This window comes from Salvelinus fontinalis, chromosome 34, assembly GCF_029448725.1.
Source record: "Salvelinus fontinalis isolate EN_2023a chromosome 34, ASM2944872v1, whole genome shotgun sequence".
NCBI lineage: Eukaryota > Metazoa > Chordata > Actinopteri > Salmoniformes > Salmonidae > Salvelinus > Salvelinus fontinalis.
This window is the reverse complement of record NC_074698.1, coordinates 19584669-19599575: the sequence shown is the minus strand read 5'-3', so window position 1 is coordinate 19599575 and position 14907 is coordinate 19584669. Positions and strand designations below refer to the sequence as shown.

General features: G+C 43.8%; 1 protein-coding gene across 1 annotated transcript; it reads right to left on the bottom strand.

The window, feature by feature from the left end:
- Positions 1-681: 681 nt before the first annotated feature.
- Positions 682-9124, bottom strand: LOC129833420 (3 beta-hydroxysteroid dehydrogenase type 7-like). The gene is made up of 6 exons (XM_055898012.1): positions 8684-9124; positions 6234-6389; positions 4750-4858; positions 2857-2956; positions 1779-1941; positions 682-1598 (listed from the first exon to the last, which is right to left on the bottom strand). Exons 1-6 carry the CDS (start codon positions 8841-8843, stop codon positions 1186-1188), a joined length of 1101 nt encoding a protein of 366 aa, XP_055753987.1. The 5' UTR covers positions 8844-9124; the 3' UTR covers positions 682-1185.
- Between the last annotated feature and the right edge of the window lie 5783 nt (positions 9125-14907).

Genomic DNA, 14907 nt, shown 5'->3' with positions numbered 1-14907 from the left:
ACTGATACAGGCACCCTAACACATTGTTTATGGTCATGTACCAAAATACAACGATACTGGTCTGGTGTTCTGCAAGAAATTGAAAAGATCCTAGGGGTCGATCTAGAATTGGACCCAGTTTCGTTACTGTTAGGTCTCCCTAGTAGGCATGTTACTTCTGTGAGTAAGAGGAGGCTTTACAACATCCTTACCTTTGCTGCAAGGAAAAACATCCTTTTACGGTGGATTCGTGATAAGGTTCCTTCTATTAAAGATTGGCATAAGATACTTTTTGAATGAGTGCCTCTGGAATATCTGACATGTACATTGCATTCTAAAACAGATCAGTTCTACAAAGTGTGGGAACCCTATCTAAATTACCTAGAACCTGAGGTATCAGCTATTATGCTGCAAGGATTCTCTTAGAATGGTGGTGATCTATGTATTCAGAATTACACTGTTCCATGTGTGGAACCTAACTTCTTAGTTTAAACCGAGCTTTTTTTTGTTTAATTTCTGTTTGTAAGTTTGTTTAAAATGTGTGTATTGAGAGACGCAATGATGGGGATAGGGTGGGAGAAGCGGGGGGAGGAGGATGGTGTGCGTATGTGTGTGTATGTATATGTATATGTGTATATATATATGTATGCGCAGTTATGTGTAGGCGGGTGCTGTTTTTCCTTGTTGTTTTTTTTTGCCTGGTCTCTGTTGTATCTCTTTAATATGGGTGAAAATTGTGAAATTCCAATAAAAATACTGTAAAAAAAAAAAAAAAAAGATGAATATTGCAATGTCCAATAAAGCCCCAAACGTTTTATATTGAATCTCCAATATAATATCTTATATTTAGGGCTGGGAAGCATCTCATGTGAATCAGAAGATCATGGGATGGATAAGTGAACATTTCAGTGTGGAACATGCCTTGTCATCATTTTGCCTGAGGAGCTACAGCCTAGCCACAAGTAGTGACAGGTAGGAGGACATAACCATTTTTGAAAAACACATGCAGGAGGTCATAGTTCAGGGTTTAAGAGTTCAGGGGTCAAGAGTTTGTTTGCATACGTGTAATGATAATACTGCTTATGATGGAGCAAACATAGTGAGAATATAAATCTGAGAAAGTCCTCTCACTCCTCCATCCATCCAGGGTTATGATGTGTGGTGCATCGGTTTAGCCCAGACAAGGTTCCGCCAGACCAGCCCAGATCAGGAGTCCTTGGGGCCTGCGAAGGGAAAGGTGTCCACCCATCTCTGTGTGCGGGCCTTGCACTGGTCCCAGTCATAGAGGGGGCGGTACTGGAAGTGGCGCTGGGCCTTGTCTGAACCCACTGTGAAGGAGGTGCTGGCCACAGCGAGTGTGTAGCGGTTGAGTAATGGTGTGTAGCTGCACACAGGCTTCAGCACCCAGCGGAGCAGGTCATTCAGGCACGCCACCAACCACAGCACCAATAGCGGCACACGGAACTGGCGGAAGTTGAACCCAGACAGGAACTGCATGTTGAAATCCTCATAACTCTTGTAGGGTGAGTCGTCATAGCAGAAGTAAACTTCCCCTCCAAGCCTTTGGGGGTGCTCTCTCAGGGAGCGAGCAGCCAGCAGATGCATCCAAGCCACGTTACCTGAAAAAAAAGAAAACTATGCTGAGAACGTACATACCACTAGCCTAATCCACTAGGGCTGTAGAACAAGTTAAGTAGCCACCTTGGTACATAACCAAGAACCCAGTAGAAAATCAGCTAAAAGGACAACTCAAGATCTTGTAGGTGTGGCTAGGTATCAGCACGTGTTTCAGGACTCACCTGCATAGACACGACCATGTTCCGTGTCCTTTGGGACGCCTCGAATGATCCAGCCCCCTGTCCTCACACCCATCTGATAGAAGTCCCTCATCAGCTGGTGCTGCTCACCATAGATCCCTGTGGGACGGAGGGAGCATGTGTACAAGCAGGCCCCTTCATTCACCTGGCCAGAGAGAGGAGAGGAAGGATGTGGTAACAGAGCATTAGAAACTGATGGGAGCGGACGGGAAATGAAAACCGTTTTGAAACCCAGAATCACAAATATGCAGTTTTAACTCAACATAACAGAAGGGTGGAGTAGACTAACGCATAAGGGAAACAGCTTTTTGGCAGAGTAACTGTCACGCCCTGACCTTAGAGATCCCTATTATTCTCTATGTTTGGTTAGGTCAGGGTGTGACTCGGGTGGGAAAGTCTATGTTTTCTATTTCTTTGTTTTGGCCGAGTGTGGTTCCCAATCAGAGGCAGCTGTCTAACATTGTCTCTGATTGGGGATCATATATAAATTGTCAATTTCCGTTTGGGTTTTGTGGGATCTTGTTTTCTGTTTAGTGTTTCTGCCTGACAGAACTGTGCGCTTTCGTTTTCACGTTTGTTATTTTGTTTGAGTGTTTTTTGAAATAAAAGTATCATGTCACTTTCCAGTATCACTTTCCACGCTGCGCTTTGGTCCACTCTTCATACCACCAACGAGAGCCGTAACAGTGAAGTCGAAAAGAATTATACCATTTATCATAACTCAGAAATATTCGTTTTCGCGCAGAGTAACAGCACACATATGGCCATTGGGCAAAGAAATCTTACATGCAACACAAGCTCCAAACATTTTTTTCATGGATTACTATAGTATATTTGTGTTCTGCGGTACGTTTTGGAGCAGTTCAGTCAAAGAGAGAGAATAAGTATCTGAATAAGGTCCATGAAGGGCTTCCCTATCTGAATCAGGCTATTAATGAGAGTACGTTTAAAGGCAACTATCCCCCGGATCTTTCAAATGTCCATCAAATAAAAGTGTGAGTTGGTCTGTGTGTGTTATTACCGCGTCTTTGTATGAAGTGTGATGTGTTAATACAAGTACCTTATTGCCGTTGGCCTCCAGCACCAGTTTCTCTGCCTTGGCCTTGCTCCTGGGGTAGGGCATATCGTGATAAACATTGTAGATGGTGTCTTCATCACCTCTGTGCATGAAAGAGAGAGAGGGAGACGGGGGAGACGGGGGAGACGAGGGGTGTTATTATTTGATGACCTTTGAACAGAATATCACATTAACATGTGGAATGATTCAGTATAATAGCCAGATGGACATTGGCAGTTTCATGGTGTTGTTTCTGTGACTATTTTAGCAAAGTTAGTCATGCATGTAAAGTCTGCCAGACATTTTTCCAGACACTGAGTGCTGATGTGAAAGGAAGAGAATGGCAAACACATCTGCAAATCCACAGTGTGTGTGCGCGTGTCTGTCTGCCTCTGGAAAATATCTTCAACATGCGACAGCTGGCAGGACGATTTCAGGGTTGGCTGGTGATCAACTATTTCCCTCATCCCTCTCTCTCGGTCACTCTAATTCCTTGGTATGACAGAAATGAGTTTAACATGTTACGAAAGAGATACGATGACGCTACACAAAAACATCTACGGTTCCCAGGATCTGCCAGCCTAAAACAGGTAGAACCAGACAGTGCTTTAAGGCTTTGTGTACCTGAGCCTATTACCTAACACAGGGCTGTTATTATGATTTAGTTATTGTTGCCGCACAGTTTTCCTGACATCATCACACAGCATTGCAAAGTACATCGGCCTGGCTATGTTTATATTGAACTGGCAATGTGCAGCTTCAATTCAATGGTGCAGATGAATTCTATCCTGTGATGTTCCTCATAGCTACTACTTACTGGCATCATCTTTGTCACATATCCACTTATCTTCTTATAGGGACCATATGTGGTAAGTACATTCCTAAACACACCTATAATAACACACAATGACATACACTGAGTTTACCAAACATTAGGAACACCTTCCTAATATTGAGTTTCACCCCCCCCCCACTTTCTCCCTCAGAACAACCTCAATTTGTCGGGGCATGGGCTCTACAAGGTGTTGAAAGCATTCCACATGGATGCCGGCCCATGTTGATTCCAATGCTTCCCACAGTTGGCTGGGTGTCCTTTGGGTGGTGGACCATTCTTGATACACACGGAAAACTGTTGAGTGTGAAAAACTCAACAGTGTTGCAGTTCTTGATACAAACCGGTGCGCCTGGCACCCACTACCATAACCTGTTCAAAAGGTACTTAAATATTTGGTCTTGCCCATTCACCCTCTGAATGGCACACATACACAATCCGTGTCTCAATAATCTCAAGGCTTAAAAATAATTTCCCTTCATCTACACTGATTTATGTGGATTTGACATCAATAAGGGATCATAGCTTTCACCTGGTCAGTCTGTCGTGGAAAGAGCAGGTGTTCTTAATGTTTTGTACACTCAGTGTATAGCATAACATGTCTGCCACATCAGAGAGGCTAGTGCTTTTGTCTGTGTAAGAGAGGGAGGGATGATAGAGAGAGAGATGAAGGAAGCTTGCCTTGATGTGGGCTCTGCTTAATATCCATCATCTCTAGATCTTAACGCAACACTATGACTGGAATGCTCTCTATCTTTCATTTCTCTCTCATAATAATCTTTATAGTCTCTTTTTATTCCTGTCTCCCATCCCTGACCTGTCTATCTCTCCTCGCAGTAAATGTCTCTCAATGGAGAATTAGGGAAGAATAGAGACATACAAGTTCATAGAGAAATCAGAAAATAAAATAAATAGTCACATGCCTGATATAATACAGATAAGGGAAATCTCGACCCTACGGGCTAGACAAAAGACAGATGGAGGAGAGGTAGTGATTTAGTGGAAAGAGGAAAAAATAACGAGAGCCTAAAGGAGAAACTGATATTTGTGAAGTAAAACTCTACCTGATAAAGGGGTCTCCTTTCACATTGGGGCCGACCACCTCCATGCTGCTGGTGTAGACCAGATACTGAATACCATTCTCCACACAGGCATTGATCACATTCACAGTTCCTGTTAGAGAGACGGAGGGAGGAAGAGAAACATTCTAGAGGCCAATAACTGGAAGTTATCATTGATTTAATTGCAGAAAGAAAGGGCTAGCGTGTGATACGGTCAACAGGAAGTGCGTGCAGAACATCTGGACAGAGACGTTGGCAAACGATGAGTACACAAGCACCTGGAGGAGCATGTTCTAGGAACTAGCCCCAGATGAAAAGTGTTTTCTCAGAGCTCAACACAAACATCCTAGAAGGATCTGATATACAGTAAATACACTAACTAATACAAACAACTATTCCTGTGAGGACAATGTCGCATTTTCCAAGAGATGACGAGCAGAAATATGGGACAGATACCCAGATCTGGGACAGTGAGACACACACACACACACACACACACACACACACACACACACACACACACACACACCACAGTAGGCCACCCAGGAGACGGGGAATAGACAGAATAACTACAAACTGGAAACAAAGTGTCAGTGTTCAATTAATTGGGCTTATATAATGCATCAAAGGGCTTGCTATTTTAATTTGATGTTGTTAGTTTAATAGAAACCAGATGACTTGCAGTGGATCACAGAGAGCAGCTGATTCCCTTCAATAAGTTGAGTTTGTAGGTAATTCAGTTGCATGAAAACCACCTGACAGGCTGGCACTGACCTTATCGTGAGATGTGAAACCTTTTGAGATGAGTCTTTTACAGCCATTTCAATCTCATGACAAGCACACACACAATTTCTATTTACAGGCCCTCTCAGAGACTCACACACATTTACCCACTACATAAATAAATAACGACCGTATTTGTATGTCTATGTTTGCTGACTATAAAACCATTGTTGTAGTTGTCATCCTTTAACAGACTCAAGGGGCAGTTTTATAGTCAGAATGTTCAGAGGAAAACACCAGGCACTATAGGAAGGGAGAGGCGACAGGCAAACAGGAAAAACGTGGGTTATACCATGAATCACAATAACTTTTGGGAACACTATTTCATGGGTTTTCATGAGTCTCCATAACAGTTCCTGTTGTGGTATTAATTTACAGTCAAGAGAATCCAACCACCCCTCCTATGTTTGTCTTGTTCTATCATCAATCATCTCCAAGGCAACCATTTCTCCCTCTTCTCTTTTCCTTTCCCTCAACATATTTTCCATTCCCTTCTTCGTAAATCCTCCTGTGTCTTAAGGCTTCCACACATCGCTCTGAATGTGGATCTAGTGTTTGTCTGCCCACCGTTTAGCGCGCTGTGTTTTAGGGACCACCCGCTGTAGAGGTCTGACTGACCACATTTGTTATGCGATTATACATGTAAAAATCGGTGGGTATTCTCAGCCAGTGAATACTATTGCTGTGTCTGTCTGAGCCCTTACCTTGAACATTCACAGCCTGGATGACTGTCTCAGGGACTCTGTGCCAGACATCCACCAGGCTGGCCGTGTGGATGACCAGGTCTGCCCCCTTGGACACCTCCAGGACACTGGAGTAATCTGTGATGTCCCCCTGCGTCACCACCACCTTCACCCGCTCTGACGGGGGAGAGAGGGAGAAAAGCGTGTGTGTGTGGGGGGGGGGGGGGGGGTTGTAAGATGTTAGATATAATGTAAAAGAGATTGTTTTCACCAGAATGAAATATCTATAAACTGATCTACAATGCACAATAATACAATTGATCCTAGATTGAGATTGGACAACAAGACATGGACATCATGTACAGAATAATAGCCTAAGAGAAGAATCAGACATATTGTGGTTAGAAGGTCTAGGTACATATGTTGTGTGAGGAGGAACCAAGTCTTTCTATGCATGTTTCCATGGCTATATGAAGTATTCTTAGATTCTTTGACTTGAGTGTCTATTTGTTTCCTCTAAATCAGATCCTACATCGCCTAGATACCTAACCAAAGCTGGGTCCACTGAGGAACTCTCTGTCTCTGTTTCTGGGAAAAATGTAATCTGATTGTTGCTATAAAAGACCCAATCACCCCACCACAATTAAAGTCTTCTCATACAAGGTCTTTATGTTTATTGGAACACCGGTAGGTGGGTCACAACAAAATGACATTCTTCACAAATGTGTCTTTTGAGAGCATTTGTCTGTTTGTTCTGTCCTTCCTTCTTGGAATGATAAGATGAAAAAGGAAGCTGCCCTTATTCTCAATATGCTGTCCCTGGCTTGGCTTATCTAGATCATGGCCTTGAAATATATCTGATGATCATGAAGCCAGGACGGGGCTGGAGTCCAAGTAACCACAGGAATGGTCCCGACTCTTAAAAAAACAGACTCTTGCCTTGAAGTCACACTACTGCAGCTGTCTCTTTCAGCTCTGCCTCAGTGGCTTGGTTAAGTAGTAAATCAATGCGCCGAATACAACAGGTGTAGTAGACCTTACAGTGAAGTGCTTACTTACGAGCCCCTAACCAACAGTGCAGTTCCAAAAAATACAGATAAGAATAGGAGATAAAAGCAACAAGTAATTAAAGAGGAGCAGTAAAAAATAACAATATGTACAGGGGGGTGCCGGTACAGAGTCAATGTGCGGGTGCACCGGTCAGTTGAGGTAGTATGTACATGCAGGTAGAGTTATTTAAAGTCACTATGCATAGATGACAACAGAGAGTGGCAGTGGTGTGGAGAGGGGAGGAGGGGAGGCAATGTGAATAGTCTGGGTAGCCATTTGACTAGATGTTCAGGAGTTCCTCTTCCCCACATACTGCCCTGCTTTTCTGATTCATATTCCACAGAAACTGAAAAAGTCACACAAGGTGACAGGGTGCAGGTGGAGATTCCTGTTATGACAGTGACATGTCACAGGTTAGGGGAAATTACATAGGACGTCTGCAGTGTTCAAGAACAGGAAATGGAATTAGGATGGGTGTGGGCCATGTGTGTCCATGACCCCATCATGTTATGACATTGTTCATGCAGACCGATGCAGTCAAATCAAATCAAACGCATTTATAAAGAGCTTTTAACATCAGCAGATGTCACAAAGTGCTTATACAGAAACCCAGCCTAAAACCCCCAAACAGCAAGCAATGCAGATGTAGAAGTGACCTCAGCAGTGTAGATATGTGTTGTTTACTATCCTAACATTTCCTTTCAGTAACATTCGCTAACTCTCATCTCTGTCACACTCTAGTATGTATCTGACTTTCAGCTTTCCCATCTCTCCCTCTCAGTCCATCTACCTACTGCCCACTCTCCACCTCTATCCCATATATGGCTCTGTTTCTGTAGTGAAGACTGACAATGGAATAAAGGTTTGTACAAAGTTAGTCAATTAAAATGTGCATGTTCTTATGCCTGAGAATATATGAGTAAGAAAGGTGTAAGCCAAAAATAAAGGGTGTCAGAAAAGAGTTTTCATGGAATACAGCTGATATCCAGAGTCTATTTGATTGGGTATGTATGTGGGTAAAGGTCTGTGATGCTAGTCTAGGTTGTCTCACTAAATGTTTCACTGAGGAGTTGACACCCCACCTCTTCTCAGTGCATAAACCCCTGGACATTCAAGATTAGAGGTCTTGCTCACTTGAGCCTCTAGAAATCTTGCTAGGAGTAGCTTAGCCCAATAATAATTGTCACCATGAATAAGGGTTCAGAGTAGCTTACTTTCATGTTTAAAACTCCACCAGTCCCACAACTGCAAATCATTCTGGACATTTATGAGCCGTTTTCAACTCAGTAGCCTCGTGTGGTGTATGGTCATGCCAATGAAATATGCATTATTAGACAAGAAAACTACAAATGGGGTTTGAACATGTCAGTGAACTGCCAGACATTTAAAATTTATGTTCCACGTATATAGTTTTGTTTTACCTGTGCTGTGGCCATTTAAACTTGAGTCGATGTGTTTGTCAAAAAGTCGAATTTCCGTTACCGCATCCTCTTTCTCCAAAATGACCTGTAACAGGTGTTGTCCGAGGAACCCACAGCCCCCGGTGACGAGATAAACCAGGCCCCGTTCTTTAGTCGACATTCTTCACTGTTGCTAGTTGCTACTATCAACAATTGATGTTAGGTTGATTAGTTACTGAGTCGTCCTTGTTGATCTTCTACAACTCCCTCTGCGATCCAACGTTCTAAAAGAGCAGAGATAAACAACGAGAGAACAAAATGGAAAAAGACAGGGCGAGGTGCGTTCAGTCCTCTTAAACGTTTACTGCGTTGAACAACGGTTTGTACTGAACGACACGTTCCCCCAAAAGGTTCTTGTACGTTCTTGAATTGACCACCGTTTGGTATATGTGGCTGGAAGCAATGAGTGACGTGTTTTAAAGGGAAGTGGTCATGCTGACAGTGTTCCCCAACCCTCCTCGTTCAGAACAGCACAGTTTCCGTTCAATTGAACGTTCCAGAACGTAAAAACGTACTGAACGCAGCCCTGATCGGTTTGTACACAGCGATCGGAAACTGCTCTGCTTCAATGGACTTAATTGATGACCTTCGACTTTGTGTTTGTACTATCATCAAAGAAAGGCAAAGATCACTATGCAAAATTAACTCGATTGGTCTTCTCGTTTAAATGTAGCTTACTGTAGATACGTTATATGCCACCATGATTAGATTCGAGTTTATTAGTCACATGCACAGGGTTGCAGATGTAATACAGTGAAATTATTAAACTCTGAGCTCCGACAGTGCAGGTCAAAGGGAAGTGATTGAAACAATACACCAAAAAATATATACACATATTTCCAACTGTAACAGTGATAAATGTCCATTGGGGTGGGGGCAGGATACATGTTTGTTGAGGTGGGAAATGTCCATAGAGGGAGCAAATAGCTGACTAGTGGTGGCTATTCAGAGGCATTGTGGTCTGGTGGTAGAAGCTATTGGCCAGTCTGTCAGTTTTTGTCATTATGCTCCTATACTGCATGCGTCTGAGTGATGGAAGCGGGGAGAACAGGCCGTGGCTCGGGTGGCTGAGGTTCCTGATTATCTTCTTGCCCTTCCTGTGAGACCTGGTGTTATAGGTGTCCTGGAGGGCAGGCAGTGTGCACCCAATGGTGCGTTCGGCTGAGCGTACCACACTCTGTAGCGCCTTACCGTCAGCAGCCGTGGAGTTGCCATACCATTCACTGTCAGCAGTGGCATGTATTCATGAATGCCAAGGGAAGCCAGGCTTTCCCAAATATTTAACCAATAAAATAACATCTAAAATAATTTATCTTTCTTATCTGTGTTTTCATAAATTTACGTCAATTCGCAAGTAGCTGAATCTTACCGGAGAAATCATCCGAGCGAGAGCAACAGCGTCCCTCTGTCTCAGAATGTGTAGCCCATGTATCTGATGCTGTCTGGACCAAAAGACTATTACATGTTGCCGCTATAGCGTTTGATTGATTGCAAGCATTTGGCCTCCCTTGATTTAAAAAAAATATAATATTAAATAATAATAATTAGCCAATCAGCATTGGGCTGAGCTCAACTGTGGGTTGTCCTGGTGCCACAAAACGCCACCCAAGGGAGGCCAGTTTGGATTTGGCTTCAGACCATTCAAATAACTTCCTAAGCAAAACGTAATTTTCTGGTCTGCTTGTGTTGATGTCCTGCAGTAACTAGCTTGCGGAATCCGCCCTTTCCTAAGCCATGAATGGAGAAGGGATTTGGACTTAATTATCTGCACAGGCCAATGGTTATGACATCGTTATGACACCACAGACACGGACACAGACACACACCAATTCCATTAACACATCTATCTCCAGGCCATCAGACTGTTCAATAGTCACCACTAGCCGGCCTACTCTACCCTGCACCTTAGACTGCTGCCCTATGTACAGAGTCATTGAACACTGGTCACTTTAATAATGTTTATATTCTATTCTATTAAACGCTTATCCTATATAACTACTGCTGTACACACCTTTCCTATTCATATACTGTCCATACACACACCATTATGTACATAAAGGACCCTGACATTGCTCGTTCTGATATTTCTTCATTTATTTTATTTTATTTTGGGGATTAGTGTGTATGGTCTTGAAATGTAAATTATTACTTCACTGTTAAAGCTACAAACGTAAGCATTTCGCATTACCTGCGATTGTCACGCCCAGACCGTAGAGAGCTTTTTATGTCTCTATTTTGGTTTGGTCAGGGTGTGATTTGGGTGGGCATTCTATGTTCATTTTCTATGTTTTGTATTTCTTTGTGTTTGGCCGGGTGTGGTTCTCAATCAGAGGCAGTTGTCTCTCAGTTGTCTCTCATAAATTAAAGGAATATATTTACAATAGACAGGTACATTTGAAGTCGGGAAGTTTACATACACTTAGGTTGGAGTCATTAAAACTCGTTTTTCAACCACTCCACAAATTTCTTGGTTAACAAACTATATTTTTGGCAAGTCAGTTAGGACATCTACTTTGTGCATGACAGAAGTAATTTTTCCAACAATTGTTTACAGACAGATTATTTCACTGTATCACAATTCCAGTGGGTCAGAAGTTTACATACACTAAGTTGGCTGTGCCTTTAAACAGCTTGGACAATTCCAAAACATGATGTCATGGCTTTAGAAGCTTCTGATAGGCTAATTGACATCATTTGAGTCAATTGGAGTGTACATGTGGATGTATTTCAAGGCCTACCTTCAAACTCAGTGCATCTTTGCTTGATGTCATGGGAAAATAAAAAGAAATCAGCCAACACCTCAGAAAAACAATTGTAGACCTCCACAAGTCTGGCTCATCCTTGGGAGCAATTTCCAAACGCCTGAAGGTACCACGTCCATCTGTATAAACAATAGTATGCAAGTATAAACACCATGGGACATGCAGCCGTCATACCGCTTGGGAAGGAGACGCATTCTGTCTCCGAGAGATGAACGTACTTTGGTGCGAAAAGTGTAAATCAATCCCAGAACAACAGCAAAGGACCTTGTGAAGATGTTGGAGGAAACAGGTACAAATTATCTATATCCACAGTAAAAGTAGTCCTATTTCGAAATAACCTGAAAGGCCGCTCAGCAAGGAGAAGCCACTGCTACAAAACTGCCATAAAAAAGCCAGACTACGGTTTGAACTGCACATGGGGACAAAGATCATATTTTTGGAGAAATGTCCTCTGGTCTGATGAAACTGTTTGGCCGTAAAGACCATCGTTATGTTTGGAGGAAAAAGGGGACGCTTGCAAGCTGAAGAACACCATCCCAACCGTGAAGCACGGGGGTGGTGGCATCATGTTGTGGGGGTGCTTTGCTGCAAGAGGGACTGGTGCACTTCACAAAATAGATGGCATCATGAGGTAGGACAATTATGTGGATATATTGAAGCAACATCTCAAGACATCAGTCAGGAAGTTAAAGCTTGGTCGCAAATGGGTCTTCCAAATGGACAATGACCCCAAGCATATTTCCAAAGTTGTGGAAAAACGTCTTAAGGACAACAAAGTCAAGGTATTAGAGTGGCCATCACAAAGCCCTGACCTCAATCATATAGAAAATGTGTGGGCAGAACTGAAAAAGCGTGTTGCGAGCAAAAAGGCCTACAAACCTGACTCCGTCACACCAGCTCTGTCAGGAGGAATGGGCCAAAATGTATTGTGTGAAGCTTGTGGAAGGCTACCCGAAATGTTTTACCCAAGTTAAACGATTTAAAGGCAATGCTACCAAATACTAATTGAGTGTATGTAAACTTCTGACCCGCTGGGAATGTGATGAAAGAAATAAAAGCTGAAATAAATCATTCTCTCTACTATTATACTGACATTTCACATTCTTAAAATAAAGTGCTGATCCTAACTGACCTAAGACAGGGAATTTTTCTAGGATTAAATGTCAGGAATTGTGTAAAACTGAGTTTAAATGTATTTGGCTAAGGTGTATGTAAACTTCCGACTTCAACTGTACATAAGTATATGGAAAAGCATCTATTCTCGCCGGCCTCCCGGGTGGCGCAGAGGTCTAGGGCACTGCATTGCAGTGCTAACTGCGCCACCAGAGTCTCTGGGTTCGCGCCCAGGCTCTGTCGCAGCCGGCCGCGACCGGGAGGTCCGTGGGGCGACGCACAATTGGCATAGCGTCGTCCGGGGTAGGGAGGGTTTGGCCGGTAGGGATATCCTTGTCTCATCGCGCTCCAGCGACTCCTGTGGCGGGCCGGGCGCAGTGCGCGCCAACCAAGGGGGCCAGGTACACGGTGTTTCCTCCGACACATTGGTGCGGCTGGCTTCCGGGTTGGAGGCGCGCTGTGTTAAGAAGCAGTACGGCTGGTTGGGTTGTGCTTCGGAGGACGCATGGCTTTCGACCTTCGTCTCTCCCATTTACATTTACATTTAAGTCATTTAGCAGACGCTCTCCCGAGCCCGTACAGGAGTTGTAGCGATGAGACAAGGTAGTAATTACTAGCGATTGGATACCATGAAAATTGGGGAGAAAAATGGGGTAAAAAAAAAAGAAAAGAAAAGCATCTATTCTCATTATAAACTGAGACAAGTGTTGTTCGGAATACACAACCCAGTTGGTCATCAGTGTCTGTCTAAAAGTGTATGACAGAGTCACAAACCGATTTCCCAACATGAAAGAGAGAAGGATGGCATTGGCGTTCAACTAGTCCACAAGTAGGGTGAGTCAACATGTTTTGTTTTACTTGCTCACACACACACACACACACACACACACACACACACACACACACACACACACACACAAGAAATCAGTACCGTGGACAGCCACATGATATTTAACAACATCGATTGAACTAAATTGTTTTTGGTATCTTTAAATTTGTTTTCAGTCTATTAAACTAAGCATATATAGCCTTGTTGATTTTATGTTTAAATGTTTAAGTTGAATTGGTGCTGGAATGGCGGAGGCAGCGCTCCTGTTGACTTTGTGCTGACTTGTGGTAACTCTGTGGTTGTAAATCAGTAGTTTGTTTATTTAGTAAACTGTTGAAAAACATTAACTTGCTTGAGAACTGTTTGTTACATGCGATATTTGCATTGTGGACTTCACACAGATGTGGCTCTCCGGTTTTGTGATGAAACAAACAGTATGTGTAGTTGAATTTATTCCGTAACTGTCACGTTCCTGACCTTATTTCCTTTGTTTAGTTGGTCAGGATGTGAGCTGGGTGGGCATTCTATGTTTTGTGTTTCTATGTTGGGTTTGTTGTTTGGCCTAATATGGTTCTCAATCAGAGGCAGGTGTTTGTCATTGTCTCTGATTGGGAACCATATTAAGGTAGCCTGTTTTCACTGTTTGTTTGTGGGTGATTGTTCGTGTGTTCATTCTGTTTTGTGTTCCCATGTTCAGGACTGTAGCGTTTTCGGTTCCTTCTGTCAGTTTGTTGTTTTTGTTCGTCGTTTAAATATCCTAATTAAAATATGGATTATCATCACGCTGCATTTTGGTCCTCCTCTCTTTCACCCGAAGACAGCCGTTACAGAATCACCCACCAAACCCGGACCAAGCAGCGTGGTAACGGGCAGCAGCGACAGCAGCAGCAGCGTACTCAGGACTTCTGGACATGGGAGGAAATTCTGGACGGTAAGGGACCCTGGGTTCAAGCTGGAGAGTATCGCCGCCCTCGTGAAGAGCTGGAGGCAGCTAAAGCCGAGAGGTGGTGGCATGAGGAGGCAGCACGGAAGCGAGGCTGGAAGCCTGAGAGTCAGCCCCAAAAATGTCTTGGGGGGGGGGGGGCTAAAGGAGAGTGTGGCGAAGTCAGGTAGGTGACCTGCGCCAACTTCCCGGGCTTACCGTGGAGAGCGAGAGTACGGGCAGCCACTGTGTTATGCGGAAAAGCGCACGGTGTCTCCTGTACGTGTGCATAGCCCGGTGCGGTACATCCCAGCTCCACGTATCGGCCGGGCTAGAGTGGGCATCGAGCCAGGTACCATGAAGCCGGCTCAACGCATCTGGTCTCCAGTGCGTCTCCTCGGGCCGGTGTACATGGCACCCGCCTTACGCATGGTGTCCCCGGTTCGCCAGCACAGCCCAGTGCGGGCTATTCCACCTCGCCGCACTGGCCTGGCTATGGGGAGCATTCAACCAGGTAAGGTTGGGCAGGCTTGGTGCTTAAGAGCTCCAGTACGCCTTC